This window comes from Triturus cristatus, chromosome 2_1, assembly GCF_964204655.1.
Source record: "Triturus cristatus chromosome 2_1, aTriCri1.1, whole genome shotgun sequence".
NCBI classification, from domain to species: Eukaryota; Metazoa; Chordata; class Amphibia; order Caudata; family Salamandridae; genus Triturus; species Triturus cristatus.
In genome coordinates, this window is record NC_140581.1 from 1074153451 (window position 1) to 1074169577 (window position 16127).

At 48.4% G+C, this 16127-nt stretch overlaps 1 protein-coding gene across 2 annotated transcripts in view; it reads right to left on the reverse strand.

The window, feature by feature from the left end:
* AP1AR (adaptor related protein complex 1 associated regulatory protein) overlaps positions 1-16127 on the reverse strand; it is a 202273-nt gene that overhangs the window by 50514 nt on the left and 135632 nt on the right. For both annotated transcript variants that reach the window (XM_085636195.1, XM_085636202.1), the window contains 2 exons: positions 8032-8096; positions 2374-2447 (listed from right to left, as the gene is read on the reverse strand). In XM_085636195.1, the coding sequence (XP_085492321.1) occupies positions 2374-2447; positions 8032-8096 (139 nt within the window). The remainder of the gene's footprint in view (positions 1-2373; positions 2448-8031; positions 8097-16127) is intronic.

Below are 16127 nucleotides of genomic sequence, written 5' to 3' on the forward strand. Positions count from 1 at the left end.
ACCTTGGCACCATATACTAGGGACTGATAAGGGTACCCCAGTGTCCAATCTGGGATGTATCTAAATACTTACCATACCAATTTAGGGGAGAAAGCACAGAGACTGGGAGTCCTGATTAGCTGGATCCCAGTCATACTAGTCAGAAACAGCATAGAACCAGGCAAAAAAGTGTGGGTAACCATAAAAGCAGATCCTACTTTCCTACCTTTGGTTGTTAACATTTTAAATACGTCTGTTTCTTTTCATGTTTTAATGATGGCTTTCGCTATTGGCCATTATTCCAAACTTGAATGTTCTGTGACCATGGTCATTTTAGTGACGTGCTTAGGCTATATTGTAATGTGCCTTTTTTTCTTATAAATTCCAATAAAAAGTTTAAGAAAAAAAAATGAAAATCTCCCAGGAAAGAACAGCCCCTTCTTGTAGAACCATCAATCCAAGATTTCTTGGTTTCATAAGGTGTATTGTGTGTTCCTTAATATACAGTAAAGGGTATTCCCTAAAACGCTAGAATTGTTCTTGTTCCAATAAACATCTGGGGGTACTAGTCGTGGACCTGGTTTTACCCGTACCAATACTCCAGCAGTGAAAAGCGTTTCCTGTGCGAGAACCCAACGCAGGAACATCTACAGTGCCCCTGATCTGGTGAGAAGGGAGACAAATATTAATTTATCAAAGGAGAGCGTTTCACCCAGAGATTGCTTACCATACTGGCACAACTAACATGCATGGCCTGGTATGATCAGCCTTATAGTCAGAATCTTTCTCTGAACTCACTGTAAAAACCTACCTATATTGCAGGATAAGGCATGATAATCTGTGAATAAACAGCTATCTAAAAGATTCTCTACAATAGAATAGGTTTGCTTTCTTTATTTCCACATGAGCAATGCAGGATTAGGGGAATCAGGGATTTCGTCAATGTTGTAGAGGGTTTTTGAGCAAAGTATAAAACTTGCCTTCTAGCAGACGCGTTGACTAGATAAATTTCTTCAAAACAATCTCAACAATGCTATTTTTCCACCCTAATGAGAGAAAAGATCCAACAAACTGGACACACAGGGAGGTGTGGCAATCAGTAGCACAGCTTTAACCCTTATGACTCCCAACACCCCCCCTCCCCTGGGCAAACAATTATGTTGCCTACAGAGATGGCTCTTTCAGCATATTGGACCATGAAGCAAAGCTGGTCTGAATATGGCCAGGCTGCAGTTTGACAGTGGAAAGTAGCCAGCAAAATGCTCCCTTTAGACCAGCTGCCTCTAGCAAGGGCTTCAACAATGGAGTTTTATAAGTCCACAATCGAAAAGAGTACTGTAGCCTTTATGCATATGAATTGTATGGGCATTTCATACAGAATATTGTAAGTTTTGGGTAATGACCAGGACAGGGAGACATGTTTCAGAGAAGCAACCTAGCAGAGCTGTGCCATTAAATCTCAAGGTAACAGGAGGCTTCGGTCGATCTCGGGGTTTATACTACAAAATGCCTACAAAGCCATTGGGGCTTAAGAGTTGCTAAAACCTACACAGTTTGATATAAATCGGCAGACAATATGTTAACTGCGATTGTGGCCTCTGTTAAGCCTGGTAATTACTCGGGACGCATCCCAATCCATCGTTATTTTGCACACCACGTCACCTCAGTTTGAACCCAGCTATATCCAAATAAGTCTGGACTCTGCTCCAGTTGGAACAGGCCAGCCCGAACTGGCAAGCCAGGTCCTCTCTGAAGCAGAACACAAGCAACTCAGGACCCATTTCGCCCTAGTTATGGGCTAATCAGCTTGGTTCCAGTGACATAGTGAACATGGGACCCACATCTTGGCATACCCATCCCACTTAGGGGAACACACTAAAGTATACAAAAAATGATGGATGGAATGCTTGAATTAATCTCAGTAATTGGTACTTACTCAGGCTGCATCCCAATCCATCATTATTTTGCACAACATGCAACCTCAGTTTGGACCCAGCCATATGTAAATAAGTCTTGACCCTGCTCCTGATTGGAAAAGGGAGAAACAGTACTGCAAACCTATGAACACATCTCTCCTTGTGACTTTTGCAAGAAAAAGGGAAACAGAGGGAAAAACTTCCAGTACAACCAACCAAACCCATACTCCAAGCTTGAAAAATCCAAAAAGAAGCCCATACCAAATACCACTTACATTTCTTAGGATCTATTTAGTAGACTGAAAAAAGTGTGTTAGTAATGTGCTCGACAGGGCCATGCCAATTTGTTTTGATCTTGATGGTGTGAATGAAACTATATTTTGAAAGTATAGCTTTCTCCAGAAGACCACAAAGAAAAGAACATATGATTGAGAATACATGGTTACAGCAATCTAACCTTATAAAACATTTTACTTACGACTACTCCTTAATGCTTCATACTGCGACCTCACATTCCGCAAATAGGATTCAAAATCTTCCTCTGCTGCAGAACTGCAGAAAGTAAGAATCACTTTATTTCAATCTTTTTAGTAAACATGCACCCATATTACATACTTCATATATATAGAGATCTATTTTAGGAAAAGGAACATCACTTTCCCCACAATTTACAGACACGTAATTACGGTCTGCATCTTTTACCCCAAGGGAGCAAAGGGGAAGGAGGGGATTAAGCTTTTGATTTACTATTGCAACAGATCTAAATACCCCCTTAAAACATCAAACTTTAAAACACAATTATGCAGGGTGGACGGTGTATCAGCTGTCCAACAAACTAAAAGTGTTCCATTGATGAAAAACATCACAAAACCATACTGTGTCAACCCTTCTTTTTAGGTTTTTTTCCCTCTGCAAAGCACCTGCAGCATCAACATTTCAAATTGCCTTTGCATGGGCTTGTCAGTCTGTACAGAAGGATCACATAAGTTTGTACACCCATATCCAGAAAATCTTTATGTTCAACAAATCCCTGGTCCTTGTCATGTTATATGAACTGAGATGAAGTAGGAAACTGATCCTAGTGCATTAAAGCATGGTGATTTTTCTTACTTTTTTTGCTATGTGGGATTTTAAAGAATATGAGCACCAGCCTGAAATTATTGGCTTTTGTTCTCCTCGTCTTTCCCTCTCCACAGAAAGCCTTTGCTATACCTGGCTCTTCAAAACATTTTAAAGAGAAGTGAGGAATGTGCCCATCTGCTGTTCCACAAGTGACTTAAACTTCCAATTCTGTGCTTCCCCAGACCTAGATATAGGAAGCCTCTTCTAATAATGACATATTGTCCCTCTTCCCTGGTGCTACTTCCTCCACTAGACCAAATTCAGGGACCAGGGCTCCACCTCTACATCCTGACAGAGGAATCCTTGCTCACTCCCATGCTGCTCCTATGTCCCATCCAAAAGTATTTGCCTCACTACCCACAGCTGATCTTGCAGTCAGGGGTACAACTTCTTTTTTTCTCCCCCTATCCCCACCGGTTCCTTCATTTCAGTGCTGGCTTAAACCAATGGCCCAACTATGTCTGCAGCCTAGAGAGCTATAGCTCTGCACAGCACCTTCCATACAGCTACTTTCTTGAATACACTGCTGTATATGGGGCAAGGGGCTTCATTTTTTTCTTTTTCTTACTACTTGGGGTTAATTCTGTGGTCAGTTGTTAGTAAGGAAGGGCTCAACACTTTCTGCTACTATTGGGGCAGGCACTGGCCATGCTAGCTACAGCACATCCACTAAAATGATTGTGACACTCACACCTCAAGAGTACAGGGTTCACTCTCCAGCCCATCTGGCCACGCCTGCAATTATTTATTTATGCATTTAAATTGATGGGGGACACACAAACACTTACCATACAAGTTAAGTACCTGTACTGTAACGCAAGTTCATCAAGAGTGCCCCTCTTCCTACTCATGGAAATACCATTTTCATACTATAGGGCCACATGTATCAAAAATCCATTTAGCATTTCCTAAATAGTGAATTTTAGGTAATCACCATTTAAGGAATGCAAAATGGTATGTAAGAAAATAGCGATTACCTGATAGAAATTCCTAAAGATTCTCAATGGTAGTTAGCTAATCACTATTAGGTAATACTACTCCATTTGTTCCTATAGGCATAAGGGCCCATAGGTGCGAATGGTTTTAGATTACATAATTTGTGATTACCTAATTAGTAATCGCAAATTAGTTAATTGAAACCCAAGGGTGCCTAGGGCCCTCCGAAGCACCACCTCAAAACTAATTTGCACATGTAAAGCACACATATGCCCCTTTGAAAAATGCTAATTTTGTGCATTTTGAAAAAACTGCACATGGTTATCATCGACTTGGAGTCGATGGTAATGGCCTTTCCAAAATGCCTAGTTTGCATTTCCGAAATGCTTGGTACATGTGCTTAGGGAATCGCAATTGAGATTCCCTAATTGTAATTGCAATTTTAGGTAATCAAATTATTTGCGATTACCTAAAATTGCAACTGCAAAGCCTTTCATACACCTTGGGGTTAAGAGTTACATTTCCATTCTTGAAGCCTTGTTAGCAGCTAAGTCCAGAGTTATACCAGTCCACATGGCAATTGGGTGCAGCAGGGCACCAAGTCAATATGCACAAAAATACATTAGGTGCACAGCACTCTCACAGGATTTTTTTTTCAGCATATAAATGTAAGCATCCTTTCTTGGAAGGTAAATGGGCTGGGCAGTAAAATTAAATTAGGTTTTAGTCCCTACCTCCATTTTTTTTGATGGTGGTGTGTTGTAGTACTAGTGGCCGCTCATGTGTGGAGCTGGAGTACATTTACAAATGCTTTGGGTGCTTTTAGGCTGTAGTAATTTTAGAAGTGCAGTTTGCGAATATTAATATGCTTACTCTTTAGTAGGTGGGTGTTTGTCCCCTCCAACCCCATCCCTTAACCCCTCTTTACTCCCCCTTTAACCCGTCCCCTTTTATACTAAGTGTTAGAAATTGAGTTTCCGGTCGGCAGAAGTATGCACCTTGTCCAAGCAGGAACCACAACCCTAGTCAGGGTAAGTGACAACACACCCTAAATTATCCTTTGCTCACCCTTTGGTAGCTTGGCACAGAGCAGTCAACCTTAACTTACGAGGCAATGTGTATAGTATTTGTGCAATACTTCAAACAGTAACACAGTGACAACACCACAAAAAGACTCCACACCAGGTTAGAAAACAGGAGCTTAATTGTATAAATAAAACAAGGCAAAAATCCAAAAAGTATAAGTCGAGATGAATTTTTAAAGAATTAATGTAAAATAGCACTTAGAACCAATTTGCTCTGAAATGGAATAACTGGTGAACTGGACTGGGGCAAAGTCAAAAGCTCAGGCCGACCATGACAGAACGTGGGCCGGACACAGAGACCCACTTGAGCCCATTGATTCAAAGCACCTTGATCCGAGAGGCATCTAAGATGTGAGGTGCAGCCGAAGCGAGGAGTTGGTGTTTAGCAAAACAGTGGACGAGATGCATTGATTTTCTCCATGCAACTTCGGCAAAGAGTCAGTTTCGGGTATGAGACACTGGTTTTGAATGCTCTGTGCGTAATTGCTACTCCCACAGTAGGTGAAGCATTGATTACGAAGGCGATGAGTCGGGTCCGCTCCAATCAACAACAAGGATCACCTGGTTTCAACTCATGCAAAGGTTAAGATGTGCTGGTTCCAATGAGGATGTGGGAGTTCTGGCTGTAGCAGCACTTTATACCCACTTCCAAGGGTGCGGGACTGGGTTGGCACCACTTGTCATGGCAAGACTTGCAGCAAGCAAAGTCATGGGGCTGTAGCAGGATGAGTTGAAGTTTTTGGTGTCCCTGAAGCTTAAAACAGGAGGCAAGCGAGCAAGCCCTTGGAGTCACTCTGGGTTCAACTGATGCAGGTCCAGTCCTTCTCACCCAGGCAGGGAAACAGCAGGCAACAGGGCAGCTCAGCAAGGCAAGGGGCCAACAAAGCAGCAGTCCTTGTAGAAGCACAACAGTTCTTCCTGGCAGAGTCGTCATAGTTCCAGAGTTGTACTAAAGTCATGTTTGTCAGAGGTCCAGTACATATACCCATTTGTGCCTTTGAAGTGGAAGTGGCAGGAGACTGCAAAACAAGCTTTAAAGTGCACAGAGGTCCTCCCATCCTTTCCTGGCTCCAGACCCACTACGGGGGGGGGGGGGGGTATGACGCCCTTTGCGTGTGGATAGGACACAGCCTATTGAGGTGTAAGCGTGAGGCCGTGCCCAGCTCCTCCCTCCCATCACCCAGGATGGCCCATCAAGACACACATAAGCTTCCTTTGTGTGTGGCGGTTTAGAGGAAATACACAAAGCCCAGCAGTCACCAAGCCCAGACTGAACAGAGAGGGACGGGCAACGGGCACCAACTTGCTAAAGAAAGAAAATGCCAACTTTCTAAAAGTGGCATTTGTTAAACTGTAACTTAAAATCCAACTCCAGCGAAAGAAGTGATTTTAAATTCTGAGTGATTTCAAACTTGAAAGGTCCATCTCTGCACAATTAGGAATTACACTTGAAAGATGCAATAAGGTAATCCCAATGTTATCCTATGTGAGAGATAGTTTTTCACTAATAAGACATGCAAAATATAAAAGTACATGTCCTGCCTTTTAAATACCTGTGGGACATGCAGGGCATACCTTAGGGGTGACATATATGTCATGTAATATATTTGCATTTATATAGAGCTTACTACCCCTGATGAGGCGTTGGATGCTTTTTCGGCAAGTAGCACGCTACTCGGGTAACCCAAAAAGGATTAGTGGTGAATAAGTATAGTGAAATATGAGATTAATTTGAGCAGTGGATTATGTCAGTCTGTTTTTTGGTTTGAAAAGGATAGTGGAGGGATGGAAGAGGGAAGGGTTTGCGCTCTTGATGAGGTGGTGTAGCACTTTTCGGCGAGTAACAGGCTACTCTGGAACCCAAAAAGGATTAGTGGTGAATAAGTGTAGGGAAATATGAAATTAATTTGATTTGAGCAGTAGACATGTTAGTTTATTATTAGGATTGTAAAAGTAATAGTGGAGGCATAGAAGAAGGAAGGGTCTAGAAAGTTTTTTTTTTTGGAGTGCAGTAGGAGGGGGGGGGGGGGGGGGTTGCGATGAGTAAAAAGGAAAGGTTTAGGCCTGGCAAGAGATTTATCTTTTTCAGGTCGAAGTGGCAGTGTAAACTGCACATACAGGCTCTGCTGTGGCAGGCCTGAGCCATGATTTGAGGGCTACTTCAGTGGGTGGCAAAATGAGTGCTGCAGGTCCACTAGTAGCATTTAATTTACAGGCCCAGGACACATATAGTACACTTTACTAGGGACTTATGCGTAAATTAAGTATGCCAATTGGGGTTAAGCCAATATTAACATGTTTAGGGGATAGAGCATAAAGCACGTTAGCCCTGGTTAGCAGTCCTAAGGCCAGCAAAAACAAGGTCAAAAAATGGAAGAAGGCAGACAAAAAGTTGGGAGACGACAACCCCAAGGCTGTCAGGTCCAACGGTAAGTATTGCCCATTTTTCTGTCACTTCATGTCCATTGCACATTTAGTACTAAAACATATACTTATGTGTGGAAAGTCAGAGGAGCGATCTCAGCCCAGAAAAGATAGGAGAGGTGGAGGCAGAACCTCAGCATGTAGGCTTGCGAACATCATTTTGTAGTACGTTAGTAGTACTATTGTAGTACTAAAGTTCTTCAAAATGCTGTTTGAAAATAGGCCCTTTTAACAAGAGGTAAAAAGTGTGTCATTGGGACAAATGCTTTCCTTATTTCTATTCGCTTTCTTTTAAAACATTTAGGAATTTTCAAAATACATTCATACTAGTTAAGTTTCTGTATCATTTGTTTACATTAAAAGGAATATGGTTAAACACATTAATATATATTTTGATCTCTTAGCTGTTTCCATGTAGATTTTTTCCCTTTCTTTCCACCTGAAATTTGAAAATACGTCTGCACAGTTTCACATATTTTTGTTACGGAGTGCCATTAACAATAATTGGATCTCTTAAGTAATATAACAATCTTATATAACAATCTTAAACAAAAATGCTTACTGCTCACCTTTTTTGGTTATCGCCAGTGCCACCGGACTGCATCCTTTGCTTGAGCCATTGGATCCTATGTTGCTACAAAATATGTTAAAGTAACATTAGTCAGGAATATTAGGGGGCTACTGCAAAGGCCACATCTATCCCAACACTGTAATCAATAGATTTTCTACGTAGCTCTGGGGGGGGGGGGATCAAAAGCCTTTCAGTGAACCCTCAAACATTTCAACTTTTGCAAGACTTTGAACCACTAGAGCGATAGTTTACATTTGTAATGGCCAAATGTATACATGAAAGTATTTATAAAATATTATAATGCTTACTTATAGGGGCTTTCAACTGGCCCTCTTCCTTTATTGGTATGTTAGTATTTTTCTTCAGTCCCCTGTAGGATATAGCACAGGGCAAAGGGTCAGCCCAATTCTAAAATAACTGTACTTTGAGTGATGAATTTCTTCTCTTTTATAAGGAGCACATTCAGACAATAATAAGTTCCTTTTGTACTGACAAGGGACTACTAAGCTTTGTGCTTTCTGAGACCCCAAAAATATTTTTGCTATTAGTCCTTTTTAGGACTCACCTACGCAGCGCGCATGCGCTGCATAGGAGGAGACCTTTAGTATTTGATTCCGTTTTTGGCACAAAAACATGCACGCGTTGCATTGCTTTCAATGTCAACGCGTGCATGTTTGGCGATTCCCTTGCGGGAGCGAGCTTTGAAACCATCTGTTTGTAATTAACAGATGGTTCCTGCTCGCTCCCGCAAGGGAAGCAGGCGCAGGCCCCCTCCTCTCTTCCCTCCCCCTGCTGCCTCCTCCTCTTTCAGCGCGAGGTACGCATGCTTGTTAATTTTGGGCACAGAGATAAAATTGCCCAGAAACACAGGATGTGGCGCTGATACCCCATATGCCAAAGTCGACCGCTCTAGCCACTAGACCACTTCTCCCTGCTGGCTGCTAAAAAATGTTCACACATTCTTTAAATTCCGGCTAATGAAAGGCCTCTAACATTCAGTGCTTTGCAATGACAAAGCCAGGAAATTCAAAGGCACGGTTCTCTATACATTACTTCCTGTGATGTCACTTTATGTGACGCCAGCGTGCCTCGCTTACTGTTAGTAGCACCTCCGTTTCGAATTGTAATTCTCTTGGCCGAAGTGTTAATATTCGGGCAACGATGCCAACATTGTGGGTATCATTCGATACTCCATAGCATGGAAAGATAATTGAGGAAAAAAATATCATGAAAGCAAATGTCAGCGCAAAACAGTGGCCTTGCAGTTATATTTTACTCCTCTCACCTTCCGTGTCTTGAAACAGCATCACGGTGCACCCAGACAGGCCTCTTACTTTGAAGACCTCGGGTTGGCTTCCTGATTTACATCTGCACTGAAAAGTTGTATTTTAGGACCAAGGCTGTTGCTCACAATAGGTGTGATGTCCGTTGCAGGAAATCCCTATTTTATCATCTGAAAATATAAACAGTTCCCGGGCAGCAAGTAAACCGCAATTGTGTCAGAAACCTCACTAACCGTGTTTTTATCTGGTGAGCAGAGCAGGCAATTCTGCCGAATAAGATATTATCGCAGGTGTGATCGACTGTGGATTTATGGGCTGCGCTTGGTCGGAGACGCTTTGAAAATACTTCCCCAACCTGCTCAAGAAACACCTGTCGAACACAAGGCAGATCTTTGCTCAGCGAGCTCCGGTAGCCAGGCCCAGGACTCCTGTCCCTGCAGTCTGGAGGAGACGAGAGTGGATCCAGATGAACCAAATACATTCTCCCACATATCTTCAGGGCTGGACGGGAACCCAAAGCAGTCCTGGCAAATTTTGTCAGACCAGCCCCATTAAGCATGTAGAGAGCGAGCGAACCCTCCCACTGCATATATGGTGCATCGTACAACACATTTTTTCCAGTGCTGCTGGAACAATTTCCAGAGTGGGGATGCTGTCTACGTATTACATCACCAACGTCATAGGGGTTGTGAAAATCCAAGTGTCACCCAAAGAGCAAGTGTAGCAAATGTGGCAAACCCATTCAGCAGGAGCGAACAAAAGGGGTGTGGTATACTGTCAGTGGTATATTTTGGAACATGTCCTGCAGCTTCAGACTAACAGAGGATATGAGGTAGGCAGCAAATCAGATGGACAAATTCCTTGCTTTGATACAAATTGGCCAGTGGTGGGAGTTCCAAAAGTTAGAATTCATCAAACTAATGAATAACTTTTGTCCTTTTCAAGCAGACCTGAAAAAACACTCAATTACCAGTGGCTAGTAACATTTCTAAACCCTTTGCAAATCCCCGTTATGCAGGGTTTTGCAGTAATTGTTTTGTTGCTAAAATAATAAAGGTTGGATTTTACACCGAATAAATTTAGGCAATGTAAACCTGCCAAAATTTACTGGGTCAAAATGGCCCAGCAAATAACTGGACCTGAGGAATCTGTTGCTGTAAGCACCAACATCTGCATGTTATGCCCCATTTCCAGGAGAAAACTTGTACTGTTGTCATTTATCACTTCTGATAAATAACAAACCCCAGGGTATCAATTCTTTGGTGTGTTCACTGGTGGTCCAAACGGGGCCTACAGCACGTGCTGCACCTGTTCGAGGTAGCAAATGTCACAGCGATGTTTCAGAGACTCCAACTAAATCGCATCAAGCTCTAGGAAGGGGATGAGCTTCAGCACAATATTTTTTTTCCAGACAAGTTATCCTGCTGGTGCTCACACTGCCTTGGTAAATAACATCTTTTTTAGTGTGAGACCGGCCTCACGGCGTATGCCCTCCCGATCATCCAGCCAACCTGCAACCACCCCCAAGACACGGCATCTCCGACTCCGGCCGCCCCAGCCACACAGACCCGAGGGCCGGCCAGAGTCCCCGACAGACTCGACACCCTACCACGCATGTCCGACCGAGGGAGCGGGAACCCCCGAGCCAGACCAGGAGGCGCCAGCCCAGTCACACCTCGGATCGCCTTCCCCCGGGAGGACTCGATCGGCCACCAGGCCCCTGGGGAGCAGGCGCCTCGCCTGCCGAGCGTCTGGGGACCCTCCCAGACCCACCTGAAAAGACCAAAGAAACGAGCGGCAGGAAATCCCGCCGAACCCCCTCAGTCACAAAAGGCCCCTCTCTGCGAGGACTCCGGACTTCAAAGGGCAGGGGGAGTATAATAGGGGGTGCCGGAGGAACGAATGGCAGAGAAGACCTGGAACCATCGGAGCCTGCTGACGCTGTCGCGGCTCCCGAACGCCGAACCACCTGGGCCTGCTGAGTGACTCGCGGCCCCCAGCCATTGAACCATCTGAGCCCTGCTGACGAGATCGCGGCTCCCGAACTCCGAACCACCTGGGCCTGCTGAGTGACTCGCGGCCCCCAGCCATTGAACCATCTGAGCCCTGCTGACGAGATCGCGGCTCCCGAACTCCGACTACCTGTGCCTGCTGAGTGACTCGCGGCGCTCCCCTCGAGGACGAATTGGCAAGAGATCGCCCAGAGACACAACACCCTCCAGCTCGAGGATTGTGAGCTATCCGCAGGGTACTTCGCAGAGACACTACCTTCAAAGACTGTCCCGCTACCCCCAACCACCGATTTGTAGTATCTTGTGCCGCTGCTGTACTACTTGCACCTTGGATCATAAAGATCCCTTGAAACCTTCGATAAAAGAACCTATCGTCCTGCAAAGAATACGTGTGGTGTCACTCTGTTCGTAGTGTAAGCTCAGGGTGTGCGCGCCTGGTTCGGCCTACTTGGGAGAGGTGGGTCAAAGGGGTGGGCAAGACGTGTATCGAACCCCCCTCCGGCGAACGCCTTTCCAACATTTGGTGGCAGACGACGGGATCCGAGCCGACACCGAAAGAGAGCGTGCAGTGAACGACTGACGCACTACCAAACAGAGATGGAAGGAGAAACCTCCCTGGGTGCCGCAGGTACCGAAATGAGCTCACCGTTCCGAGAGGATCAATTGGACTATTATACGCATAGAGAATTAAAACAATTTTGCAAAGACCTTGGAATCGCTACCACCGGATTAAGCACAAAGGAAGACTTCCAGAAAGTATTGAAGACCTGGGTCGAGACGGGGGCGCCCCCGACCCAAACGGAAGGAGACTCCGCCCATGAACCACAAAGCATCCCGGTGAGAAACAACGGGCCAGAGGGGAACCTGTCCCCCGAGGAACTAGCAGACCGAGAGAGAAGCCGCAACCACGAACTTGAACTGGCCAAGCTAAAAATCGAGGGAGAAATAAAACTGGCCGAGAAAAAGTTAGCCGTCTAGCAGTTATGGCTACAAGGGGAACTCGAGGAAAAGAGACGCCAAAGAGAGCACGACGAAAAGAAACTCCAGCTGGAACATGAACGCAGCCTGAAAGAGATCGAGTGGAGGGCTAAAAGCGAAAAGTCACAACCGTCCGGGAATCTACCATCCGCTCCCACCGTGGAAGCCAAAGTCCACATCCCCAAGGATGTGGTAAAGGAGTATTACAAAAACGACGATATCCAGCAGTGGTTTAAGGCCTACGAAGTCGCCATGACCTCTCACCGAGTCCCGCAGAAGGATTGGGGGGCTGGCCTATGGGGCCGGTTCTTAAGCGAAGGAAGAGATACCCTGCTGGATCTGCCCTCCACGGTCATGAACTCCTACAGCCACATGAAGGAAGCCCTCATGGGCCGGTATGGACTCACCCCCGAGATGTACCGGCAACGGTTCCGAGATTGCAAGAAGATACCGGGCACCACATGGGTAGAATACGTGAACTTTTACAGCCGGGCCTTGGACGGGTGGATCAAGGGCAGCAAGGTCTCCACCTTCGAAGAGCTGTTTGATCTGATCGCCTGGGAACATTTAGCGGCCAATTGCTTTGTAGAACTGCGCCAACATCTCCTGGACAGTAAACTCACCGACCCTCGAAAGCTGGCCGCCGAGGCTGACTGTTGGGTGAACACCCGGGCCACCCGAGGCCCCGTGGGAGACTACGGTCGCCGCAGTCAAGGACCCCCCCGCCAGAGGGGCGGAGGAAACCACGGCCGACCGAGAGACTTCCCAGGGGGGCCCCTCGCACAGCCCTCCCAGCAGCCCACCAGCGGCAGGTCCAGCCCCGTCCCCAGCCAGCACCGGAGCCCCGGGGCGGCTAGGGCCACGAACCAGGATCACCTGCTTCCGCTGCCAACAGCCCGGACACTACGCCAATGACCCCCAGTGTCCCCAGTATCAACGAACCGCAACGACCAACCCCCCGGCCCGGCAGATGGCCTCCGTGGCCCTAGGGGAAGAGATAGAGGACTCCGAAGAGTGGGAACCAGCGGCCATGGCCCTGGTCTCCCTTAGTGATCGAGAAATGGTCCCCGGGACACCCTTGCCCGCCAACACGAAGAAGTACCGACAGCAGGTGACCATCAACGGCCACCGAGTCGAGGGCCTCCGCGATACCGGGGCAAGTGTCACCGCGGTCCACCGCAGCCTAATCTCCGAAGACCAGATCCTACCCGGTGCCCTCTGTCCGGTCATATCCTCCGACAATTCCGAGAGCCTCTGCCAGATGGCTCTGGTGCTTTTCGAGTGGGGAGGAGTCTCCGGAGAATTGAAGGTAGCCGTCCGAACATCACAGCCCGTAGACTGCCTCCTGGGCAACGACCTTGAGAGTTCCCCGTGGGGGCAAGTGGAACGAAGAGCCCATCTCGAGATGATGGGCCTACCCGAATGGGTCTGCGCCACCACGCGCTCCATGACCGCGCGATTGCCTCCCTCCGAGGGCGGCGAGGCCCTCCCCCCGAACACTGTCCCCGAGAACCGGGACACCCTACCAGAAACGGACAACCTCCTTCGGAGGGAGGAGAAGGCACTGACCCGGGAGAAGGGCCGGAACCTTCCGCCCCTGAGGCACTGACTGAGCTCGGAGAACTGCCCGAGATGGCCCAGTGGCGCTGTGAGGGAAGGCCCTCCCGTGAAGAGTTTTGCCAGGAACAGGCCACCTGCCCTTCCCTCGTGGGACTCAGACAACAAGCCGAAGCCCAGACCGCCGGTGACCGGACCGGAACCCACTGGGTCTATTGGGACAATGGCCTCCATACAGCGAACAAAAGTCAGCCGAGCTAGGCGCAGCCCGAGTACTGGTGGTACCCCTGCGCTTCCGAAGCCTCCTCCTGGGCCTGGCCCACGATGTACCCTTGGCAGGACACTTAGGCCAAGACAAAACATATCAGCGATTAGTTACCCACTTCTATTGGCCCAAGATGCGAGCGAATGTAGAAGTCCACTGTAAATCCTGCCTCACGTGCCAGGGCAGTGGGAAAAGTGGTGGAAAGCGCAAAGCTCCATTACAACCCTTTCCCGTTGTGAGTACCCCGTTCGAGCGGGTCGGCATCGACATCGTGGGACCCCTGGATCCGAAGACCGCCCAGGGCCACCGATTCATCCTCGTCCTGGTGGACCATGCCACCCGCTACCCCGAGGCCATTCCCCTCCGCACCGTGACGGCTCCCGTGGTGGGCCGGGCTCTCATGGGGATCTTCTCCCGTGTCGGATTCCCCCGCGAGGTTGTGAGTGATCGCGGCACTAACTTCATATCCCGCTACATGAAGTCCCTGTGGCAGCAGTGCGGAGTAACATATAAGTTCACGACCCCCTACCACCCCCAGGGCAACGGCCTGGTGGAACGCTTCAACCGAACCCTGAAGGGGATGATCCTGGGCCTCGAGGAGCCCCTGCGCCGAAGATGGGACGTCCTCCTCCCTTGCCTCCTGTTCGCGTACCGGGAAGTTCCCCAAAAGTCCCTGGGGTTCAGCCCATTCGAACTACTATACGGACACCCCGTCCGGGGGCCCCTGAGCCTGGTCAAAGAGGGCTGGGAGACAAGCCCCCGGGGAACCCCCCCTGATGTGTTCCGCTACATCCTGGCGCTCCGCAACCAGACCCGGAAGTTCAGAGAACTCGCAGAGGCTAACCTCGAGGCCAGCCAAGAAGAAATGAAGCGCTGGTATGACCAGAACGCAACTCTGGTCGAGTTCCAGCCGGGCCAGCAGGTTTGGGTCATGGCCCCGGTGAAACCCTGCGCCCTACTGGACAAATGGACTGGTCCCTTCAAGGTGATCGAGCGGAAGAGTCAGGTCACGTACCTGATCGATGTACAGTCCCCACGGAACCCCCTCCGGGTCCTCCACGTGAATCGTCTCAAGCCCCACTTTGTGAGAACGGAGTTGAGTTTGCTACTGGCCACCGATGATGGGGCGGAAGAAGACACTGAACCCCTGCCCGACCCCCTGTGCGCTAAAGACCTGGATGGTTCCGTGGAGGGAGTGAAACTGTCAACCACCCTCACTGCCCAACAGTCCGACGACTGTCGCCAGCTGCTCAGACAATTCGCAGACCTCTTCTCCCTCATCCCAAGGGTCACCGACTGGTGTGTCCACGACGTGGACACCGGCGACAGCCCACCTGTGAGACACCGAGCCTACCGGGTGCCTGACCGGGTCCGCACCTGCATCAAGACCGAAGTACAGAAGATGTTAACCCTTGGGGTGATCGAACCCTCCGACAGCCCCTGGGCCAGCCCGGTAAGTCCTGGTCCCGAAAGCGGCTTCCCCTGGGGTCGCCCCCGAACTAAGATTCTGTGTGGACTACCGGGGGCTCAATGCGGTCACCCGAGCGGACGCTCACCCTATTCCCCGCGCCGACGAGCTCATCGACCGCCTTGGGGCCGCACGTTTCCTCAGCACCTTCGACCTGACCTGCGGTTACTGGCAGATTGCGCTCACGGAGGGAGCAAAAGAACGCTCCGCCTTCTCCACACCCGATGGACACTACCGCTTCAGGGTCATGCCGTTCGGGATGAAGAATGCCCCGGCCACTTTCCAGCGGTTGGTAAACAAGGTCCTGGCCGGACTCGAGGAGTTCAGCGCAGCGTACCTTGACGACATAGCTGTATTCAGCTCTCAATGGCACGAGCATCTCCAGCACCTCCGGCAAGTACTGCTGGCCCTGCGCCAAGCCGGCCTAACAGTGAAGGACAGCAAATGCCAGCTCGGGCAAGGCTCCGTGGTCTTCCTGGGGCATCAGGTGGGCAGCGGGCAGGTCGCCCCCCTCCAACCAAAGATCGACGT